Raw genomic sequence first — 23,580 nt, 5'->3', positions numbered from 1 at the left:
ACTTTTAAACTTAATTTATCATCAATTAAGTCCCTGATAAAATTAATTTAACCCATTAAAAGTATAATCAAATCCTCACACCTAATTAAATCTTTTAATTTGACCCAGGTAAATCCTCAAACATAATTAATTAGGATTCATTTTGAAGATTCTCTCTCCTTGGTTTGGAGTGATCATCTAGCATTAACCTAATGCCCCATTAAAGGTTATTTTAGAGAATTGATGAAAAGAATAGTCAATGGAACTGGATCTGCTGATGGATTACAGTCACATGAGCAAATCACACTTGCGCTCCAAGAACATTGTTGTTGCAAGCAAACTTCACCATTCATTAAAGATGATGTTATTTGATGACAGAAAACAGAATTTAAAATCATAATTGATAATTATGAACTTCCAGCACCCTCCTTCCTTGATAAGTTTGTTTACACGTTCAAATAATTATTTAGAAGACAAGATGCATTGTTCCATCATCCATTGCTTCCAAATACGAGCTTGGTTGCCTGGTGAAATGTCTTCATCTCACCTATTCTTTTAGTTCCACTCCAGCGTAAATCCCAATTTCAGATTTGCATATATTACATCATCTAGATATATTAAGCCGCAAGGTCTTCTAACCCGACACGTGCACATGTCATGTGAGAGGACCAATCACTGCTCAGGAATTTGAAAAAGGAGAACACGTATAGACCAAAGTATTGATGGTTAGGTACATTGGATCTAAGCCAATCCTTTATTTTATATATATATAAAAAAGAAAATTATACTAGGATGCTCCTTTCACTACGAGCCTCCAATGGATTACCATGGGTGGAGTGGACACAACAAGCCTGGAAAAACCATGCAAGCTCGGAATAAAAAAAGAAGACAATGAGAAAGCAGAATATATGCGCAGCCTGAAACAGTCCTAGTCAGACAAGAAGTGTGTTCACGTGCTTTAAGACTTCTTCATGTGATAAATCTTAAAACAAGCCTCTTATCACTTGTCGGTAAATCACACATTTACAGGGGGGTCTTAATAATAGAGAGAAGAAAGATTTTGAAAATATTTTTTTTTAATGTATTAAAATAATATTTTTATTTTATTTTTAAAAATTTATTTTTAACATAGTGTATAAAACGATATAAATACAAATAAAAAAAATTAAAAACTTTTACAAGCGTTGCTGGACGGAACTCCAAACACATACTAGGTAGAGCCCACTCTGGTCCTCCAAATTTTAGATTTTCATAATTTTGACTCGTGCTGCAGGTTTGGTTATGCCATCCCTCACATTTTCAATTTGATCATCTGTTTTACATCCGTCCACTTGTAAGTGTGCACGTGCCAACATATGGCAGACATTATATTATATTATAAAAAATTGAATTAACTTTTTACTGTGCCTTTAGCCGTGGCTGCTTACTTTAGCGGAGTCAAACCCTCTTTTTTTTCAAATCATTGAAAAAATTATTTAGCTACTATCATTATTTTGTTTTTTCAATGTTGGTATTAATTTAATCTTTATAATTTATTACAGTTTGTGTACTATGAAATATAATGAAAAAAAACACCCTAACATTAAATTAAAGCTTAAAATTATAAAATATAATATAATTTTATTAATTAAAAACAATTAAAACAACAAGAACTAACGCTACCACTGTAAAATAGATATTTTGCCTATTTATTGTTCATGATACATGTAAAACTATAGCTTGGCCATGTAGTTTTTTTTTTGTCCCTGTGTTTCGAGGTTTTTGTATTTAAGTTCTAAATTTTATTTTTTTTATATTTTAGTCCTTAAATTTAAGAGCAAATAGAAAAAATTATAGAAAAAAGATAAGAAAAAAGGAAGTGTTTGGCTGACCATGTTCCGGCTTTGAAAAACTTGATGTCGGTGTCAATTGTTTTGTAATTAAAAGAGGAGTTCAGTGGAAATTGTGTTTTCTTTAGATATGTCATAAAAAGTATATCGAGATTTGTAATTTTTTTTTATCCAATTGGTTTTTAGAGTGATTATAGGATTATTATTATTTTTTTTTTGGTTTTGACATGATTTTATTGAGGTTTTGTGATATTTTTAGGGTATTTTAAATAAATAAGGTTGAAAATTTTTAGGTTCTCGAAACTCAAATCTTGATTTTTTAATAAAAAATCAACTAAAAGATATATATGTTATCTACTTGGTAGGCAATATGTGATTTGCTATATATATATATATAAAGATAAATAATGTGCTGTTTGGTTGTTGAAAATAAAAGCCTAAGGGCATAGGATTAGCCTTCCAGTGGTGTGCGCCTAAATTTTTTATCTTACGGCAAACACATTTCGCTTTTTACTTAAGTATCCCTTTATTTTTTCCTTTTCTTTATTTTTATTTTTTGATAAAAAAACTCTTCAAGTCAATTTATTAAAGTAATATTTAAGGAACTATCCAATCATGTCACTGTTTTTAAGAGAATTAGGGTTTTTTCTATGATGATGTTAGTTATTATTTTATAAATAGTTATGTATTAACTTCATATGAAAAAAAATATGATAATCTTCTCATTACTATTGAATGAAATTAAAATAATATTCTCATTAATATTCAATGAGAATAAAATATTTATTTTTTATTTTAAATTTTTATATAATTTCTCAAATTTACTATTCCTTAATTTTTTCATATAGGTGCATAAAAATATTTATTCATGATTTTTTAATTGAAACTTTATTTTATAATCACAATAAAGTTTTACTTAAAAAACAATACTTTTCTTAAAAATCATGCTTTTATCAAAATAAAAAAAGAAATATAGGAATAAAAAATTAGGGTTTAATTAAAAATATTTATTTATTTATTTCAAATCATTATAATTTTTTTAGAATATTTTTTTATATTGTTATTATATTTTATTTAATGAGATATATTGCTAATTAAAAAAAAATTGTTGTAAAAAAAATTACATGAATACAATTTTGATGAAAATTATTTTTTCTTCCTAATTTTATCTGCATTTTTTATAATTTTTTTATTATCGTATAGTTAAATAAAAATAAATTTAAAAAATTTACACTGCAAGCAATATCGTTAGTCTAATTCCGATGAACACGAGTTGTGTCATCGAGAGACCGCATGAGCATGTGATCACCACGAGCGGAACACGCCTAAAATTATGGTACAAGGGTTAAAATAACTGATGTCTAAATCTTTAGGGACACGTAATGTAATTAACCCCATGTCCTCACTTTTTTTTAAAAAAAAATAAATGCTGTATATACGAGAAGAATCCAATCCAATTCATTTGGATGAGATTTTCGCGAAAAATAATTTGAAAGATTTTGTAGCGAACTGTATCATACAAAACATAATGGTATTTAGGTTATAGGTTGGCTACACATTTTCAGTGGAGCTAAGAATTTGCATGTGTACAAAAGAGCGACAGGAAAGAACGAAAGCAATGGTATGAGCGTTAATGGGGAAAAACAATTATTAATCATACAAAGTTTACCAAAAAAGACTGAACATAAATTACAACCTTATATGGCTCTGCTCTCCCGCTCTCATTATAGAAATTAATCCCAACTTCGCCACTCACCCACCTGGTGGTTCTGCCACCATATTGACAACCTTCGAACATGTAAAAGGGGCAGCAAAAGATGCGGCCACCGTATCTTGTGAAGGATTCACTACCAAGTGCATTTCACAAATCAAATGGCCCACAAGGGGGTTCTCAACACCGTATAGCTTATCCAAACCCAACCTATACTGGATATAAATAAATTCCCTGCCGATATACAAGTTCACGGTCCCAAAGCTTTAACATTGCCAAGTTTTTTATTCTTGGTTAGGTTTTCAGAAGTTCTGTGAGATAATATCAAGGCCTAACTAGAATTAATAAAGAAACCCTGATCCTAGAGAATATCTAACAGCAAACACGGAGAATGAAGTTCCTGTTCCTTGTCCACCATGTCCAGCAATAGTTTGGCAGAACCGGAAGCATGACAGTTTCTGTAAACATACTGGCTCCGAGTGACAGATTTTGAACATTGCAGATCATATCATTACATATGCGAGCCAATAACTAGTCCAGATGTTCAGTTAGGTATTCAGCTATGAAGTAAGAAAAGGCTAGTGTCAATGATCATAACTCATCACCGAGATCACATTTGATAATTTATAAAGATGCAACCAAACATAATTGAAGTAAAAGCATACTTCATCATTCCAAGTAGTCTTCACTGAATCCTATTTTTGCCATGATACAATATGCATGTACGGCTACTGCAGTTCAAATCAAGGCTGACCAGTGTTACTTGGTACTTGTCAACAAGTGCAGCAAAAGCTAGATAGAGATCTTGGTTTGCAAAATAATGAAGAGTGTGATGGAGAGGGCTCCTAGTATAAGAATATACCTGTAAGATATATACGCAGCTTGGTTACATTGTGTTGAATGTTCTTTATTATGTTTACAGCATCTATTACATACACAAACAGCTACAGGACCTAGAGAACAAAATAGTGGAGACAAAATCCGCTTTGGCATCATAGACTCTCTACCCATATTCTTGCACCTCCGTGAAGCCATCCCAATCAATGTACACAATCTTCTCATTCGAAGGTATTTATAATAATGGTGGTGTTGTGAATTCTAGACTCTATAAACCTTGCTTTCATCACAATCACAAACCCAGATTCAAAAGCCTCTTGAGGCCTCATTCCACTCGAGGGGTCACTCAAAGCAATTTCATGATCCAAAGCTTATATTTCTTTATATACAGATATACAAGAGAAGGTCCAATCAAATTCACATCAGAGAGGCGCTTGCAAAGCTTAAGATAAGATTCAACATTTCCCCATTGTTGGATCCTTTTTCTCAGACCCTGCATCACCGCTACTCTGTCTAAATAATCTGGAGACAAACCCAAATCAAGCATCTTAATTAGTGTTTCTGCAGCCTCACCATAGTGTCCACCTTTAATGTAACCTCTCAACAACCATGACAATGATTTCTTCTTGCGCATAGAGCTTGCAACCTCTATTCTAGTGAGCAACCGTGCTACGGCGCTGGCCTCCTTTTGAGATGCACAGATAGCTAAAACAATGTCATAAAGGTCTCCATCAGCCTCCTTACCAACAAGCTTCATTTCCCATAACTGTCTTTCAGCATCAAGCCCACGGCCAGCACAAATATACATGGCAAGAAGTCGCTCATGAACCACACCATAAAGTGCAGGACTTCCCTCCTGAATGACCCAACTGGACAAGCATACTCCATCAGCTAGAAGATCTGACTGATACTTCTCAACAAGCTCTACATTCTCAGCATCAAGTTCAGTTACCATACCAGACCTCGAATAACCTTTCAACTTGCGTAGAGCTTTAGAAAATTCATTTAGCTCTTTGACAACAGCTGTCATTGCAATGAGGTAGGCGTAGATCTCAGGCTTTAATCCAGATTCTCTAAGATGAATCACCAATTTGACTGCATTCCTGTAGTTTCCATCAACCTGAAATAGATTCCAAGTTGTCATTCACATAAAAATTTATGGGTTTTTATAGCATACTGGAAAAAATAAACGTAGAAAGATCAATAACTGGCTTAATTACCCACATATATGACAGACAATCAGCCTAAACAACAAGTAAATGCGACATGGAGACATAAATAAAAGCAGGCAGGTGATTATAATCTCATAAGCTTGGCCTTCATTGTTGAGAAACAAAAGAAGACTTCTGTCCACAAGTTCAGCACTTCAACTTCTATATAGCTCAGCCTTCTTGGAAGTAAAGCAGAACAATATACATGACATTAATAAACAATTTAAATCTACACATTTGATGCTTAATAATTTAACTCTCAGCTTTATAGCATTACTTTTGTTTGCACAATAAAGCATCTAAACGTAGATTTGAAGTACCACAACAAAGAAAAAACTACTCACAAACACGGCCATGCCATTAAGATAAATTCACATTGCTATAGAAAGTTGCTACACAACATCAATAACACGACAAAGGAAAATTCAAACATTCATAAATAGCAAATTGGACTAACAAGTTACAACCAAGCTTGAGTACATTCCACCATTGTATTCTAGAAAATCAATCAATAAAGAGGTCAGTATATTCCACGGTTTATATCCTGGCAATTCAATGTGATAAAGATAAGGACAACACTTCTTTCACTTAAAACCATCGTATATCTACATCTTTTATGTAGTCCAAAACATGAGCACAAAAGGGAAAGGCAAACAACAGCAGCTAGCCAATTCTATAAAGATAATCTGAACAAAGTGGTAAGAATTGATTATGACAGAAGCTTACCATCATCTTCCATGTAAGATACCCAGTTGGGCCTCCTTTCTGTCCTTCTCCATCATCGCCCGAATATGCAATCCCTCGTCTCAAAACCTCCTTCACAAATGAAACCGCTCCCTCCTTCTTCCCCATATCCCAATACAAAGATATCACCTTCTCAATCATACTAAAACTCGGCTTCAACCCCACACAATCCATATCCACAAGTAAGTCAACCACATCCCCAACATCTTGTTCCCCTTCAATTAACTTCTTAACCCAACTACACATTATCGAAACCATAAGCTCCATTGTTTCCTTGTCGACCCTATTCTCCTTTCTCAACCACTCAAACACCTCAAGCGCACACCAGGAATCTCTCCCCTCTTGAGAGAAATAAACAAGCACTAATTGCAACTCTCTCGCGGACAACCTATCATTCATTTCCTCAAGAATATCAGAAGGTTCTCTTGTCATTCTCTCAAGTTCCTCAATTGCCTCAAAAAACCCTTCACCCATTTCTTCTTCATCATCACTCGTCACGTACTGGTCCAATTCCACTGACTTAAATAGCCTAAATTCTCTAACTTTAGTAGTCTTTGCAACAACAAAATTGGGCCTTTTAGGCGTTTGGTAGTTGCAAATTATGGTAGAAACCATACAGCAAGGTTTCATACATGAATTCCAGTACCGTTTTTTAAGAGAAAATACAGGAGAAACTTTAGATAGTGAACTAAATGCATGAGCAGAGGCCATTTCTTCAGCTCTATCCACCAGAAAATGGACCCTAAAAAAAACCCAGATGGCCAATTTCCTGTTTGGCTGCAAAGAAACTGCAAATATATATATAAAAAAAAACCGAAAGAGAAATAAACTTTCAAGTCTTCGTTTACATATTTGCTTTAATAATACTGAATAAGAAAGTTAATTATAACTGAAGTCAAGACGGAAAACAAGATAGCAGTTTATCCTAAAAGTCTTATTTGAGCAAAGAATAAAAAAAATATGTTCCTTACTTTTAAGTTCCTCACTTTCTCTGCAGTCAAAACAGGAAAACTTGGATTTCAAGTCGGAGAAAGCATAAGAAAAGCTTGAAACTTAGAATGTTGAAAGCATTAATCGAAGAGGATAAAATAGGTTGTCGGGTTCATAGGAGCTGTACAATTGAGTAAAAATCTAATGGCGGTGGTTAGATACCACAGAAAGACAAAGGTGTCGGTCTATTGGATGTTTTTTTTTTTTTTTATGATGGTGAGGAGGCAGCGACAGACCGAAGATTAGCGGAGACGTGTTCAAATGATGACTACTGAGAGGATCTTGCCATCGTAGTACCGAACGCTTCTATTCTGATTTACGCTATTGTCCTCGACGCTTGTCGTTGAGACTTTTAGGAACACTGTATACTTTTTTGGGATTTCAGATTCAATTTAATTATTTCGAGACAACTAACAAGCTTAAGGAATATTTGTTTAATGAAAATTAGTTTTGAAAAGTAAATTTTAGAAAAGTAAATTATTTTTTAATATTTGATAGTGTAATAAAAAATAAATTGAAAAATATTTTTTAGTATTTGGTTATGTCATGGTAAATGAGCTGGAAAATAATTTATTAATGTTTTATTTTTTTAATTTTATTAAAATAATAAGGAAAAAATCTTACAAATTAAAAAATTAAATAAGAATGAAATTGAAAAAAAATAGAATTTCATAAATTATCTTAAATAAACTAAATAATAATCAAAATAATAGAGATCAAATCTAATAAATAAAAAATTTAAAAGATGAATAAATTAAAATAATAATAATTACCATTTCATAAATTATTTCAAATAAAATAAGTAATAATCAAAAGAATGATGATCAAATTTGATAGATAAAAGATTTCAATTAAAAAATGATAAAGGAAAAAAAATAACAATTATAAAAATAAGGACTAAAATTAATATAAAAATCAAATTCTAAGGGATGAAATTGAAAAAAAAAATATTCAAAGCAAAATATATATAGCAGTCAAAAGTTTGAGGACAAAAATTAATATAATCAGCAAATAATATGATATTTCTAAATTTTTCACAATTTTCGGAAATTGTTTTCTGTCTAAAATAAAAGGAAAACACTTTCCTGAAAACCAAGCCAAATTTTTCCTGGACTGAAAAGTGTTTTTCATTGATCAATGTTCTTAATAACAAACAAACATATGAAAGTTTAGAAAGTGATTTTTAGAAAATCATTTTCCATCATACAAATGAGGCCTGATTCTTTATTTGGACTTTGACATTATAGTCTCTGAGACAACTAGGATGAACAATGCTATCTACTCAGCTTTCTTTCTTTCTCTTTTTTTTTCCCCGTCTGCAGAGGCTAAGTTTTTAAGTAGGTTTAGTTAATGTTTTTAAAAATATTTTTTATTTTAAAATATAATATTTTTATTTTTTAACATTTATTTTTAATATCAGAATATTAAAATAATCTAAAATTATAAAAAAAATAATGTGAAGAAAAAACAATTTCAAAAACATTTTTTTAATGCAAAAACAAACACTGCGATGCATAATACTTTTTAAAATAAATTTTTTAAAGATATGTTAAAATATTTCTTTTATTTTTACATTAGTGTATTAAAATTATTAAAAAATATTAAAAAAATATTAATTTAATATATTTTCAAGTCAAAATTACTTTTATAAAGCATCTAAAAAAAGTTGAAGCCATGCTAAACATTCCCTAAATGGACATCGATTTAAAAAAATTAATTTTTTAATTTTATTTAAGAATGGAGCTAAAAAAAGAGAAATTAAAACTTTATGTTAAAATGTAATGTTTTTCTATTTCATTTTTTAAATTTGTATTAAGTTTAAAAAATATATCTAAGTTTTTTTTTATAGTTTTTATTTACAAGTTTTTCACTGATTTTTAAGCAAAGAAAAAAATCATATAAAATATAGATGAGTTTTTATTATACATGCAAGCATTTTCTAACAATGTATAATATTAAAATTATTTCTTATATATTTTTATATTTAGCTAGTATCATAGAATTAATTTTAATATAATTATAATATAAAGATTTTATTTTTTATTAGTTAATAATAAAACCTTTTCATAATTAATTTTTAATTTGAATAAAATAAAATAAAATTTTATAATTAGATATCATAAACATAAAATATTAAGATGATAATTATAAATTAATCATAATCATGATTTCTTATGAAAAATAGTTATAATTTTAATTTGCCTTTTATTTTATTTTTTCAAAACATTTCTCTTAATTCTCAACAAATGAACAATCTTTCAATCTATACTGGAAATAAAAATAGAAACGAAAAAAGAAATTTTGTTTTTTTAACAAACAAACTGGAGTTTGCCTTGTACATGAAAACCGAGGAGATACTTAAGCCCAAAACGTAGTCCATTGATCACACCATCATGATGCATGTGGCCCATGTTACAAAGTAGGCTTTTTAATTCCAAATACACGAACGATATTCAAGCCCATGAAATAAAAAAATATTTCATTACCTTATTTGTATGGATCGAAACCATTTGCTATAGCGGTGGGTGATAATTTTCAATCACCTATATATATATATTTGGAAGCATTTTATTTTTGTGTTTTAAAATATTTTTGAAAAAAATTATTATTTTTTATTTTTGCTTTAATTTTTTTATTTTTGTGTTTTCAAATTGTTTTGATGTATTGATATAAAAATTAAATTTAAAATATTAAAAATATATTATTTTAATGTATTTCTAAAAAATTCACTTTAAAAAATTATCTTCGCTGCATTTCTAAACTCCTCGTAGTTTATATAAAAAACCGACTTGCGTAGTAATTTTCCTTAAACTAAGAAAATACATTTATTTGTTTTTTAAACGCGATTCATGCTGTCTATAATTTCTTACATGAATACACATACATACATACGGAGTCAAAGATCTCATCATTTGATGTGTGCCAGGCTCCCATGGCAGCAAAGTAGCCCAAAATGTTGCCCAAGGGCTTCAACTTGATGATACATGCAACTATGACTTTGCCGTACTCTGAACCTCAGTGGCAAGGGCCCGGCCCAAAAGAACTTCATGTAGAGACATGGTTTACCTATTGACCGATAACTTAATGACCTGGATCCTCTTCCAGGTTGGACCTTAGACCGGAGACAAGTTTAGATCAACTAACCTTAATTTTCCAACCCTCCATCGTCTTTACTTATATAATTCGGAACGGCTGGAGTTTGATTAAGAGGAATTTGAAATTGTGATAATAGTTTTTTTTAAAGTGTTTTTTATTTTAAAATATATTAAAATAATTTTTTTATTTTTTAAAAATTATTTTTGACATTAGCATATAAAAATAATCTAAAAATATAAAAAATATATTAATTTAAAATAAAAAATAAAATTTAAAATTTTCAAAAACACTTTTCAATCACTATGCGAAACACTGAACGAAGCTCTCCATTACCTCTAGCTGAGCATGGCATGATGTGGAGATGCGTAATCCTCCCAGCATGATTACAAATAGCAATAATAAAGATTTTGCAGTACTATGATGGACATAAAAATTAATAGAGGGGTGGATGTCTGATGATGATAGAAAGAAGACAAATATGCTCATTCTGAAATAATGGTTCGATCCGCGTTAGTAGGGTGATGTGCTCTCATGCAATAAAATATTTATGCTCTTGGAGGCCTGCAACAAATAGAATAATGGGATAAATTGCTGGGAGTTGACCTCTGCACTGCAGTGATCTAATCTTCTCAAGTCTCAATGAACAGAAAACAAAAGCAACACCAGTTTTATATCCACATGAAAGACTTAAGTCTATAGACAACCTTTTGATAACCACAAAAGGCCCAGTTCTTCGAAGTATTTCTGCTAAGCACAGAGTTTATATATATAATTAACATGATTGTAAGTTTGTGATGATATGGTAGGTCTTATGAAAGACGCATCTTGGCATGATAATAATTCAAAATCTTGATAAAAGAATTCTGAAAATCAAGTTCTAGTCGCTATCTATCCGCGTTTGATTAGTTAATTAATCAGGTATGCTAATTCTATTAAGGAATATCACGAGAAAAAAACAATATATTAATTAACATACGTACAATGCTCATGAGAACCAAATAAATGATTATAAATATTTGCCAATAGGGCATATATTGATTCGATGATTAAAAATTTAAAATCGAGACCCTCAAAGTTAAATTCAAATCTCATAGTAAAAAAAAAAAAAAACTGTGAAGAAGTAATCAGGTTTATGTGCGACAGGATTAATTAATTAATATATATTTAGGCATTTAGCCGGTCCAGTGGTTATCATGAATCTTGCAATTAGTACGGTACTGGGAGAGCAAATCCATGAACATTTGATGAATTAATCAATTGATGACAGTTTAGGGCTGAGTTCCTTAATTTAATGAAATCAATTTAGTCAGGCGAATGTGAATTAAAATTTTCCTTTTTTGTTAGTTGCTCAAGCAGAAGCTCGAAGCGTGAGGCAGAGATGGAATTATAATTTATGTCAGTACCCTTGGATCGATCGCATGGTATACTTGCAAGTGATGATCAATACTGATTGCATGCCAGCTGGAACAAACAAATCGGATTCCAGGTTCATTTGCATGGGAAGATCTATGTGAATTGCAATTAGTGATGACTCTGACATGTAGTTAACCTTTGTCCGAGCATCGTCTAGCTCCAGTGGATGGCTATTACTTAAAATTTAGTTCCTCGGTTTCATCTTAAATTGGTCTTTACCAGTATCTGAACCATTTTACCGAAGATTTTTTTTTCCTGCTCAATGCATTTAGATAAACCCCCAACCCTTATAGAATGCCATGAATGTTTGTGCCAGAGATCGAGAATCATGAGTCTTACCTCGTTTGGATTAGAAAACAGCATTGAATCTGATGACATGTCAGGAGCAGAATATTAAAACTTCAGACACATAGAGGTTGAGGAATCCTCGGAGAAGCCAAGAATACAAGCCTTGTTGTTATTCGGTATACGGTCATATTATAAATACAGGCAAAGACAAATCCGTGAACACCGACACCAAGAATCATGGGCTCGTCAGCCTTCCCCATGCCCGACTCTTTTCATTTGCATTTTAATTACACTTTTAGGGCTCCTGTGTTATTTTCTCTTCCAAGCACTTTCTCGGTGCAGGGAGCCAAAACAAAAATGCACGAAGGACTTAATGAAGTAACATTTCCTCGGTGACTACATTCTATTACTTTTTACCATGCATACGATCAATGATGTCAGGATTCGAAAAGGTTAGACGTGCTTCCCCATGCGCGTGTGCACTGCTTGCCCAGGCATTCTGTTAGGATCGCTTTACACCGTGCAATTTTTCCCCTCTCATAAGGATTTTTTATTTCTCAGTTCTAACCTTTACCAAACCTATACGGTTAACATTACATGAATGATGCCCATTCCATACATAAATAGCGTCACATGTACGAGTACTCATTGTATATATAAGTGTGTGTGGGTGGTTGCATATAAAATTAGGGGGCCAGTGGTGTAGAAATTAAAATGTCTATGTGCTGTGACTTTTTAGAGTTAATTAGGGTTCGGTATATATCAACATTTCAGATGGATATATCTTAGGCATGTCAGCTCATGAAATATTACTTTCTGTTGGAATATGTAAACTCTATTTGAAATATTAATGATGATTGAAGAGAAAAGTTGTAGTCGAGGAATTATCGGAACCCAGAAGTTCCTGCTGGGTAACTGTTTGTGATGATTTTTGGAGTCAATAATAATTTCTCTAATATATATAGAAGCTTCTCGTTGTCCTCCTTACAGCTCCAAGTCAGCTATATTGAATTATGATGCCGGGAAGTGATCAGAATTGTGATGGTTTGAAGTTTGATCCTTCAGGCAAGAACAATGAGGAAGGAGATGATGAAAGTAAGACTAAAAATAGCGGAAGCTCGAGCAATAGCATTGTGGAGGAGTGCGAGAAAGCAAGCTCTAGTGGGGTAAGGCCATATGCAAGATCGAAGGTACCTAGGCTAAGATGGACTCCTGATCTTCATCTTTGCTTTGTTCAAGCTGTGGAGAGACTTGGTGGTCACGAGAGTAAGATCTTGGAATCTCTCCCACTTCTTGATCATGATGATGTTTTTCTGAATACTTGTGTTTTGGTTTCGAAGAAATAAATACTTTAATTATTTTTTAACTTTAATTTGTGATCTACTTGTTTGCTATAGGGGCAACCCCAAAACTAGTGTTGCAACTAATGAACTTCAAGGGGCTAAGTATTGCTCATGTCAAGAGCCATCTACAGGTAATAGCACTAATCCCATAATTATTTACTATAAAGTTAGAAAATTTTGACTGATCAATTCTCAGAGTTTAGATGATTGATCGTATCACTTAATTTCGTATTAATATCCTTTTTTGTTTGGGTGTTTGGAAGCAGATGTACCGGAGCAAGAAGATTGATGATCAAGGTCAAGGTACCAGTTTTGTGATTTTCTCCTTCGTATGTTTTGAATAAATTAGTTATTAGGGTTTGTTTCTTAATTGTCTACTTATGCGTTCCTAATTCTCAGAACTATTGCCTTTCATAAATTGACAGTCATAAACGGTACGGGGGATCTAATTGGCAGTTCGGACAAATTCTCTCACGACTTTTGGCAACACTCGCTGCTTCCAAATATTGATCACAATCATAATTCTAACTTCAGGTACTAATCAAATAGATATATCTTAATTTTTTCTTGAAAATTGAACTTGTGGTTCCTTTCGGGCTTAAGCTTATGAGCTTCCAATTCACACAGATATGGAAACGTTCCTTGGAGTGGACATGGAAACTGGATCACCAATCCTTCTGTACCGGATAGCATAAATGTTAGAAGAGGAGCTGGATTTTACAGCTCAATGGCTGAGAAGATCAGTGGAGAAAAGCTAATGCAAGAATCCCAGGATACTGAATATCACAAATCGATGTACAATAGCGAGTCAATCCGCAGCCAAACAAGTTCAACCATAAAACAACCCTATTTTGTAGCCCAACTTTCTAAAAGAAGAGGAGAAGCTAATGAATCAGTAAGCTTAGAGACAAAGTGGAGCTTCAACGTGGAAAAGTGTAACAAGGCTAAAAGGAAGGTTGATGATCTTGATTTAACTCTCTCACTTTGCACAAAATTGAAAGGAAAGGAAGTCAAGAGAAGTTTATCATGGGATGTGGAAGACGAGGGCAGCGATTTATATCTTTCTCTATCTTCTACCTCAACAAAAGAATGCAATTCTATAACTCTAAGCATGCCTTCAAAGTACCCGAAATAGACAAGTACCCTGGATCTGACTTTGTGAATTTGAGAATTCAAAGTGAGATCTTGTTGGTACTTGTACAAGAGCATTGATACAGATGAATTAATGTTTACTGAGATATGAGGTAATGTCATGATTTCCCATTTATGCTATCCATTTCCAGATACTGATGCATTGTTTACATGGAAGTTTCTGGTTTTTTTTTTTTTGTATATAGTTCATTCAGTCTAAACTAGTGGCTAACCTTGAAATTGCAAACGATGAACTGTTTTTTTCTTGAAAATAAAAGGGGACAAATTCGAGATATACATTTGCTTTGCTTATCTAGGCATTCCCACACCACTAGAAATACTATGCATTAATTGAAGTGAGAACTTGATAGCTAGGATCAATTTTTTTTTCTTCTAAAAGTGGCCAGGGACAAAATTATCATTGCAGAAATATATAACAGAAATATACAGGAGGAGTTTTCACTGAAGAGAAATTCGGAAAGCCTCTCTGCTTACCACTCCTGGCAAAAAAATTAATAATCAGACGGTTCATTTTTCTCCATTTTTGTTTTTTCGGTTAAATCCTTTTTTCTATGCTGTTTTTTAAGCAATAAAATATTATAACTATAAAGCTCTCCTTGTTTGTGAAAATTGCGGACAGAAGAAAATCACAAAACCCAATAAGCTGTTGATGCAACAGTAGTGAAACGGAAAGGGTTTGATCAACATGCAATAAACTAGAGATTTTTATTTTGAGAAGTCTGAATCTTTTTTTTTAACAAAGTTTATGAAGCCCTAATAATCTCATGACTTGGAGCGAATTAGAAAATTAAATTTAATATTCCTAATAAACCAAAATATATAGTTGTATTGATAAAGAAAGTTTTAACTAGTGGAAATCAGAGAAGTAATTAAGATCTTGGCGATATCTGTGGGTTAAAATTGGCCTAGAAAATCTGATGAAAAAAGAGAGAGTAGATTTTGACCTTAAAATTGCCCGTGCCTCAATCCCAGGGCTATATATAAACCACTGATGTTTTCTCTGCCAACTTACGGGCTCCAAATTAAACTCCTATATATTGAACCAAATGATCAAGGCACTTCAAAACTAACTTCGATCTCCAAAACTCCAAGTTTTATGTTGTGTACTTAGGTTTAAAAGCTCTTTTGGCACTTGATATCATATGAATTTTATTTTTTTAATCGCAAAATTTGACAATTGTGTATAAAAACGTAAAAAATATATATAATACCATCTTAAAATTCAAGTGATGTTTACGAGACAGAATAATATAAAGCTGTAAGGGTCTTGAAACTAACATTATTCCAAGTTACTAAAATGAATAAGACTCTAAAGACAAACCATGCGGAAAGGCAAATGAAACTTGAAACTGCAACCAAAAATTCCTATTAAAAGTTGCTGTTTTACTGCTGGGAAAAGACACCAATATAATTAAATTTATAATCCATAAATCTCAATTATTTTTATGTTTGTGCAATTAAAAATAGAATCGATCAATCAATAAATTAAGCAAATAATCACAATAAATTAACACCAAAAATTTTATGTAAAAAAACCCCATCAATGTGGGAAAAGGTCATATACAAGACTATATATAATCTACTTAAAAACTTTCACTATCAATAATAATAAAATAATAATGATGTATATACAAGTATTTTTTATTAATTAAAACTAAAAATTACAGAAAATAATTTATTTTCGAAATGCATCAGCATTAAAGAGAAAAAATTAAGAAAAATCTCATAAAATTAAAGTCATGCTTATGTGAAGAACAGAACAACTCAGATAACTCTACTCTGTAATCCAACCATGAAAAATTAAGATTTATATGTCCCGCTAAAAATTCAACTACGTATCGAAGTTTGAACCAGATTATTAAAGTTGTCTCTTGTTTCTTTGTAGAAGTCGGTCACACACTTCAAAATAAATTTAAATTGGTTTTTTAATTATACCTAGTTAATTACCTATACAAGCTAAAAAAAACTATAAACTTTTATCCTTCTTTAAAAGAAAACATCAACACAGCGGCACACCCGTATTGTTGTCGTCGTCGCTGCTGTTGCTACTTTAGCTACTCATCTTAATCTATTCACCATGTCCAAAACCACCTGAACTATCGTCAGTCCAAACATTGATATCTATCCAAGCCAGCACGATCCTCTATCACAACAACACATCCCCAAAAATATTCCAGCAAAAAACAACCAATTATCTGCCTCCAAAGCAAACCACCATTAACTGATTAAATCCCCCAAACATATGCTTTCTAAATTCTTCCCAACGTCCACCAAAAGATACATAGGGCCGGATAAAAAAGATTTTTCCTTAGATCCTGGGACTTAGAAATTTAGAACAACGGGCCCAACTATGAGCTCCACATGCATAAGTAAGAATCAATCCATCGAAACCTAATAACTAGTTAGGTTTTAGATTTGTTTTATAAAAATTACCAGTTTGAGTCTTACAAACTTCATAGCCACTAGAGACTTACATGGTCGTTAACTTTAGGGCCCGTGAGATTAGTCGAGATACGTGCAAACTAATATAGACACCCACGTTAATAAAAAAAAAGCTCGATTTATCTAACTAAATAAAAAAAATTAAATAATTGAGCTGAAAAAAAAATCCAATTCAAACTAAACGATTCAGTTTGGTTCATTTTTCTATTTAAAAATTCAAATTAGTTTATGGGTTTTTTAACTAGATTCTTTTTAGAGACTTTGATGTAATGGGCTTTAGTTTTTTGGTTTTTTGGTTTTTTATTTATTTTCTATTTAAGAAAATTTAGTTTGTTTTTCCAGTTATAAAAAATAAATTAGTCCTTGGATCTTTTAATGTTAAAGGTTGAAATTAAGAGGAAAAAACTAAATTTATGAGATTAGAATAATTTCACGGAAAGTAGAATATTGAATTTTTTTTACAAAACTCGATTATCAAACAATCTAATATTAAAATATAAAATTAAAAATAAAAACTAAATAAAAAAATTGAGTTGTTAAAGAATATATATTCAATTAAAAAAATCTAAAAACATTAACCAAGTTAACCCGGGTTAAATTCTAAACCCGCAACTCAAATGAGATATATTTTGATCTCATGTAGAGTAGTAGCACTAATTATATCTATTTCTGCGGTTTATGTAGTTTTAAGAAATGCTACCATTTTTAGGAGCATACTTTGGCCGGTGAAGTTTTCTTTTAAGCTTCTTTAATAATTTTATCTTTGGATTCATTAAAAAAAACATGACTGAAAAGAAAAGAAGAAATTAAAAACAAATATTCATTGATTAAAGTAAAAAATAAAAAGTTTATCCATAACTTCTAGACATACAAGCTATCAGTCACTAGGAGAGAATGGATAAATAGAGAGATATTTTTTTTTTCATTTTACAGCAGAAACAAAAATTAAAACATATAAGGAATTTCAATTGAAAAAATAATTAAAAGGATGCACGAACCACAGAGCATCCGAAGGTTTTGCATAGTTAAATTCAAGGAGCACTTAGTTATACTTTTCAAGATCTTGGTTGGTGGGCATGGAGTTGAACGTCATCATCTGCTCAATGCCACCCAACTGTGGATTCATATTCAGTACCGTCGATGAGCCACATTGAGGCAAACTTGGACTCGCCATTTCTTGCTCGCTGGGGTCCCAACCAAGCACGCACCTCCATCCATCTGCATGTCGTTTCACAGTAAGCTGATTCAGTTTATGCACTCCTTCAGTGCTTTCTCCTTTTTTTGCTACACATATAGCTTAAAAAAAATCTTATTCAATAATATTCTTCAATGCCACACAAGCAAAATAATAGGGTGTCGTCACCCTTTTATAAGAAACTTATTCATGAACAAATGGATTGATCACATGACAGGTGGACTCAAAGATCATGGCACGTGCCTCTTAAAGGACAGATTATATGGCTATCTCCAGAGGGTTTCAGTTTGTAACCTTAATAAATGGTGATATTTCAAAAAGAAAGAAAGTAGAAGGACCAAAATCAAGCTCAAATCTTAAGTTATTTACTTTGCCCATTCAATTATATGCGCAATTTGACAAATCAACGAGGAAGACAATTTTCTTTCATCGTAATTAAAAATGTTATCACATTATTAATTTTTTATTTCATTTTAATATTATGATCAGAGTTGTTACTATTCCATTAAATTAGAGAATTCGCAGTTCCTCTCCTTTTGATATATTTAGATTTACTTATTATACCAAGTGATGATAAAAAAAAAAAAATGGTATATGACCATCAAACCAACAACTCCTAGAACCATAAACAATTACATAATAAATTTTAAAATCACAAACAATTATTTTTTTCATTTACATGTATATTATTTTTACCTTCTATAAATTACTAATTTAAATATTAAAGTATCCCATACACAAAAGAAACTTGTTTTTGCATAAAAGCTCTCACACCCTTAGAAAACTCAATTCCAATCTGAATTTTTTCTACGACTTAATTGGCATGCATGCTTTAGTCTTTAAATTCATGAAAAATTACTCGATAAACCTTGTTACGTGGAGAAGATAAATTAATTAGTTGATTGTCACAATCGACTCAACAATTATATACTACTGAATTTAGGTAAATTAAAACTGTTTAATTAGTTATATATATTTTGATTGCTTGATTGGTTTGATTCATATAAATATGTGGGTTCCATCTATGGACCCAACTATATACATGATACTATTGAGCATATTTGGGTTTTTTTTTCCTCATGATATCAATTCTTTAAATAACAAGTCTAAGATTTAAACCCAAGTACCATCTTTTTTCCATCACTTCCAGCTTTATTTATTTATTTATAATTAAGGAACAGTAATCAAAAGTTATAAGAATAGAATATATATACCTTGGATTGAGGTAATAAAAGCCATCCGTTCCAAAGAAAGTTGAAACATGTTTGGATTCACGGCCATCTGCTGATCGAATCCATTTTCCCAACCAGCCAACATAACTTCTTGTTGCGTCAAATGGAGTTGCCTCAGTCGACTCACTTCTGCTTTGTTGTCCTCTATTTCAGCTGCAAATAATTTACTAAGTATTATATAGGCAAACATAAATAATGTTGGAAATTTGTTTAAAATTATAGTTAACATGCATATTTTAAGGTCAAATTAAAAATAGAGTTAACTCACTTGGATTAAAATTTTATTGAAATATAATTTTTAATATAAATTTTTTAACATGATTTAAACAAATTATATGTGAATAAAAAAATAATCTATAAAAACCCTTGATTAACATATTTTGAAAAAACTCATAATAACCCTCTTAAACCTCTATTCCACATAAAATTTGATCAAAAGAAAATTCAAGTTTTTAAACTCACACGTGCGACTCGGCTCAGGCTTCAGAATGGGTTAGGACCAGGGTGTGAGTTTGTTGTAAGATAATTTTTTTGAGCTATAAAAGATTTTTTTTATCAACTCTAACTTTGAGCTTGGATTTGGTCCATGAAGAAATATTTTCTCTATCTTATTGTCTTGTACAACCCATGAAATAAGTATGATTAGCTTATTTAGTTTTTTTAATGGACTCTTCATAACCTAAACAGTTTTTTGAACAACTTTTACAGCTTTCTAAAACAAAAAATTCTTAGGTTTAAGTTTGATTTTATAGAAGGTAATCAAAGTCGATAGTGAATGAAATTCCATCAGTTTTAATTCAAGAAACTCTCTATGAAAGGGGGTTTGAAAGAAGAGTGTTTTTGGTTGGTTTTTCTGTAAATTTCTTATAGTCTTCTTCACCTAAATTTCTAGTTTTACTCTATTTTACGCTATGGTTCTCATCTTTATTTTCTTCATAATCTAGAGTTTAGGATCAGTTCTTATAAAGAGATATTTGAGTTTATATTCCTTTGTGTTTATTAGACCTCGTTTAGAAGTGCATATAAATAAAGTGGTGGTGGTACTGGAATCCTGTGACGCTTATTGAAATTAGTCTTTTTACACCGAATAAAGAGTAATAAAATTTTAAGGATAAAGAATTGATTCTTAACAATAACAACAAATTTCATATTGGTTATAAGCTAAGTTTTTCAAGAGTATTTATTATTGGTTTTGTTTAATTATATTTTTAATACATGCTAGAAGTTAGTTTTATTTTCTTATGCATAATTCTATGTATGATTAGTACGTGGATTGTATTTCTATCTTTTATACAAGTTTATATATTTTCTTAGTACGATTGTAAATTTACCATGATATTATATATTGCATAATTATAAACTAGACATATGTATATGTTCAATAGTATAAATTGTCTAGTAATTTTTGGACAACAAATAATACTGTAATATTACATGTAGGCGGGAAGGGTTAGCTGGTTACCATCTTTAAGCATTTTGTTGCTAGTTTGAGCAGATATCTCCATGTTTAACATTTTCTGCTCCATTTTTAGTGCCTGATGATGGCTTCTATACTGTGCAACCCGGGGAGAGAGAACTGCTATTTCCTCCTATATATCAAATGGAAATGATATGATTGAGAACTTTGTAGATAATCGTGGAATGAATTTCTTAATTATGTTCGTTGACAACATAGGTAAGATATATAAATTAAGGGAGATTACCTCTAAAGCCTTAACTTTTCTTTCTATATCAGCGAGATATTGAAGCCTCTTCAGTCTAGATTTCTGTGCGGAAACTCGATTCGATAGGACCCTACAAAGAAGAAATGATGTAAATGTTTGAATAATAATGGAGTGTTCATTATGAAATATCAAAGCTGAAATATGTAACCAACCTAAAGGAAAGGAAAATAAAAGTTGATATATAGCGCAAAAAAATATCTATCTTGAAAAAGAAAACATTAACAACAATATATATATAGTTCACCGTTTAAGCTTTTTGGGGTCCATGTTTGGATCTATGGCTCGAGCTGCTCGGATCTGAACACCACTGATCATAGCCCGAGTTTTGACGGGTTTATCGCCAGAAGAAGGAATTGCAGGATCGGTGGCAAGATCCTTGGTGGTTGAATTCTTGTTATCGAATGGGAAAGATAGGTTCTGGGACTCTTTGTTATTAGTATCTGCTGATGACGATGAGATGGTCATAGCATCAGAAGGATTGAAAGGGGATTTAGTAACACTACTGTCCATGGAGTAGGGTTTTTTCAACCCTTGAAATGAGCTACGAGCTAAAGGATGGATGGATTGAGGCATCGCACTGAAAGAAGTCAGTTCAAGAGCCCTTTTAGGCCAGGGTGGTAATCCCGGGCTGGAACTTCTTTTCATGGCCTCCATGATATTGTAATACTTCCAGTCCTGCAAAAGAGCAAATCTATCATCAAGAATAAGAACAACGAAATGCACTGTCAAAAAAATAAGGCAATTGAAAAGAAAACTTATAAAGTAAATGAAGTCTCTACTCACACTCTGCTCATACTAACCTTAAAAGAATGCAACATATAAATTGTCTGAGATGATGCATGAGGCTTCCCTATCTCTACATTTATACAACAAATACAGTACAAAATACCATATATGACCTTACTTTCCATGGCCAGTATTTGGTAAATTTGAAGGGGGGAGATAAGTTCCCTTTGCCATTAATGGCATGGCCTCGTCCAAAATACAAAAATATCCTCATATTATGGGGGAAACCCTCCATTTTTTCCTTTTTCGAGTGGTTTTTTTGGTCCATTTCTTCGCTCTACTTCATTAGATAATCGCTGTCTTCTCTTAATCACTTTTTTTTTTTTAAAAAAAAGGTTTGTGCTTATCCGTCATCAGAACCAGCTTTCTCGGCAATTTAATCACAGCATAATATAGGGGGGAAATGATAGCTGTCACTTATATGCCAAAGCGAATGCATGAGAAAGAAACAAGACCACTGCAACCGAATTTAGTCCAAGTTTGGAACCTTAATCATTATAGTACAGGTAAGGATTTTACTAAGCCGTTCCACGTGGACTAGTACTACAAAACACACGCTTCGAATTTTTTGGGGTTAATTTCAGTTTATCACCCGAAATTTGAGGCAAATTCGATTTTTCCTCCTCGATCGTGTTGGTATCTCACATGAAGTTTCAATATCAAATCAACTAATAACTTTTTTTCAATCTATAAACTCTTAAAATTTTATTAAATAAAACCTTTTGAAATAATTTAATGATATAAAATCATCTAATTTCAATTAAAAAATACAAATGATGCCACATACATCATTTATATTTAAGAATATAAATATAAAGATAATAAAAACAATAAAATATATATCAAACTAAAAATTATATGTAAAGAAAAATTTAAAACTAAGAAGCTCATAAAAAAATAATCAAGTATTTTTTTTCTTACAAGTCGAGCACTCGTAACTCATAATATCAAAGGGCCAAAATTATTTGTTTTTATTAGATATATTCCTAATTTGTCAGTTGATGATTATACTTTCGTAGTACAAGATATTTTTTTCTTTAGTTATTATTAGGATTCTTAGTCTTAAGATTTAATCTTTTATGGTCTTTCTAATTTAATCTTATTCTTATTTTCAAATTATTTTTTTTCAAGTAAATAATATTAAGAAAAGATAAATTTTTAAATACAAATACATACATGGTATCATTTGGACTTTTTAATTAATTGGAGTGGAAGATTTGATTTCATTAAATTATTTTAGGAGGGTTCTATTTGATTTAAAAAATTAGGAACTGAAAAAACTTTTTTCTTTTTTCCTTGGATAGCTTGAAGGAGGGCATCGATACATGATTGAAAGACATGAAAATAATCGGAACCTCAAGGAGAGAAACTGCTACGCATTGAACCTAAGGAAGGTAAATTAAAACTAATCTAATTTTTTTTTGAATAATTATCGAAAATATATTAAAAAAATCATAAAATCAATAACAAAAGCAAAATTAAAACTAACTTATTGTTTTTCCTATTCTGAAGAACATATGAACATATATATGGCTTGGCAAAGAAAAATGGGCTCAAAACTAAGCTCAATGCTAATTAAGAGTGGGTTAAAACCCGATCCCCTTATCC

The 23,580-nt window shown here is 31.3% G+C and overlaps 2 protein-coding genes across 4 annotated transcripts; one reads left to right on the top strand and one right to left on the bottom strand.

The window, feature by feature from the left end:
• Positions 1-4,107: 4,107 nt before the first annotated feature.
• Positions 4,108-7,531, bottom strand: LOC7454844 (pentatricopeptide repeat-containing protein At2g30100, chloroplastic). 3 transcript variants are annotated; one of them, XR_002983809.2, is made up of 4 exons: positions 7,283-7,531; positions 6,294-7,099; positions 4,382-5,476; positions 4,108-4,250 (listed from the first exon to the last, which is right to left on the bottom strand). XR_002983809.2 is itself a non-coding variant. In XM_002313940.4 (3 exons), the coding sequence occupies exons 2-3, from the start codon at positions 7,020-7,022 to the stop codon at positions 4,703-4,705; spliced, it is 1,503 nt and encodes a 500-aa protein (XP_002313976.3). In that variant the 5' UTR covers positions 7,023-7,099; positions 7,283-7,531; the 3' UTR covers positions 4,366-4,702. The 3 variants fall into 3 exon arrangements, 2 of the variants coding, with proteins under 2 accessions (XP_002313976.3, XP_024464728.2); XM_002313940.4 differs by lacking the exon at positions 4,108-4,250 and having other exon boundaries at positions 4,366-5,476; XM_024608960.2 differs by lacking the exon at positions 4,108-4,250 and having other exon boundaries at positions 4,366-5,476; positions 6,294-7,088.
• Positions 7,532-12,746: 5,215 nt separating this feature from the next.
• Positions 12,747-14,769, top strand: LOC7454845 (putative two-component response regulator ARR20). The gene is made up of 6 exons (XM_024608578.2): positions 12,747-13,009; positions 13,164-13,364; positions 13,496-13,572; positions 13,708-13,744; positions 13,867-13,975; positions 14,069-14,769. Exons 1-6 carry the CDS (start codon positions 12,949-12,951, stop codon positions 14,574-14,576), a joined length of 993 nt encoding a protein of 330 aa, XP_024464346.2. The 5' UTR covers positions 12,747-12,948; the 3' UTR covers positions 14,577-14,769.
• Positions 14,770-23,580: the final 8,811 nt, after the last annotated feature.

The sequence above is a fragment of the Populus trichocarpa genome, chromosome 9, assembly GCF_000002775.5.
Source record: "Populus trichocarpa isolate Nisqually-1 chromosome 9, P.trichocarpa_v4.1, whole genome shotgun sequence".
NCBI classification, from domain to species: domain Eukaryota; kingdom Viridiplantae; phylum Streptophyta; class Magnoliopsida; order Malpighiales; family Salicaceae; genus Populus; species Populus trichocarpa.
The sequence above is the reverse complement of the archived record's forward strand: the minus strand, read 5'-3'. Positions and strand labels throughout refer to the sequence as shown.

What these genes read in the sequence shown, in the direction of transcription:
- LOC7454845 (XM_024608578.2), top strand. Translation starts at nt 12,949, where the DNA reads ATGATGATTGAAGAGAAAAGTTGTAGTCGAGGAATTATCGGAACCCAG. An exon ending in GAGACTTGGTGGTCACGAGA is followed by an intron (nt 13,365 to 13,495) that starts GTAAGATCTTGG and finishes TGTTTGCTATAG; the next exon opens with GGGCAACCCCAAAACTAGTG. An exon ending in AATCATAATTCTAACTTCAG is followed by an intron (nt 13,976 to 14,068) that starts GTACTAATCAAA and finishes CAATTCACACAG; the next exon opens with ATATGGAAACGTTCCTTGGA.
- LOC7454844 (XM_002313940.4), bottom strand. Translation starts at nt 7,022, where the DNA reads ATGGCCTCTGCTCATGCATTTAGTTCACTATCTAAAGTTTCTCCTGTA. An exon ending in ATCTTACATGGAAGATGATG is followed by an intron (nt 5,477 to 6,293) that starts GTAAGCTTCTGT and finishes AATCTATTTCAG; the next exon opens with GTTGATGGAAACTACAGGAA.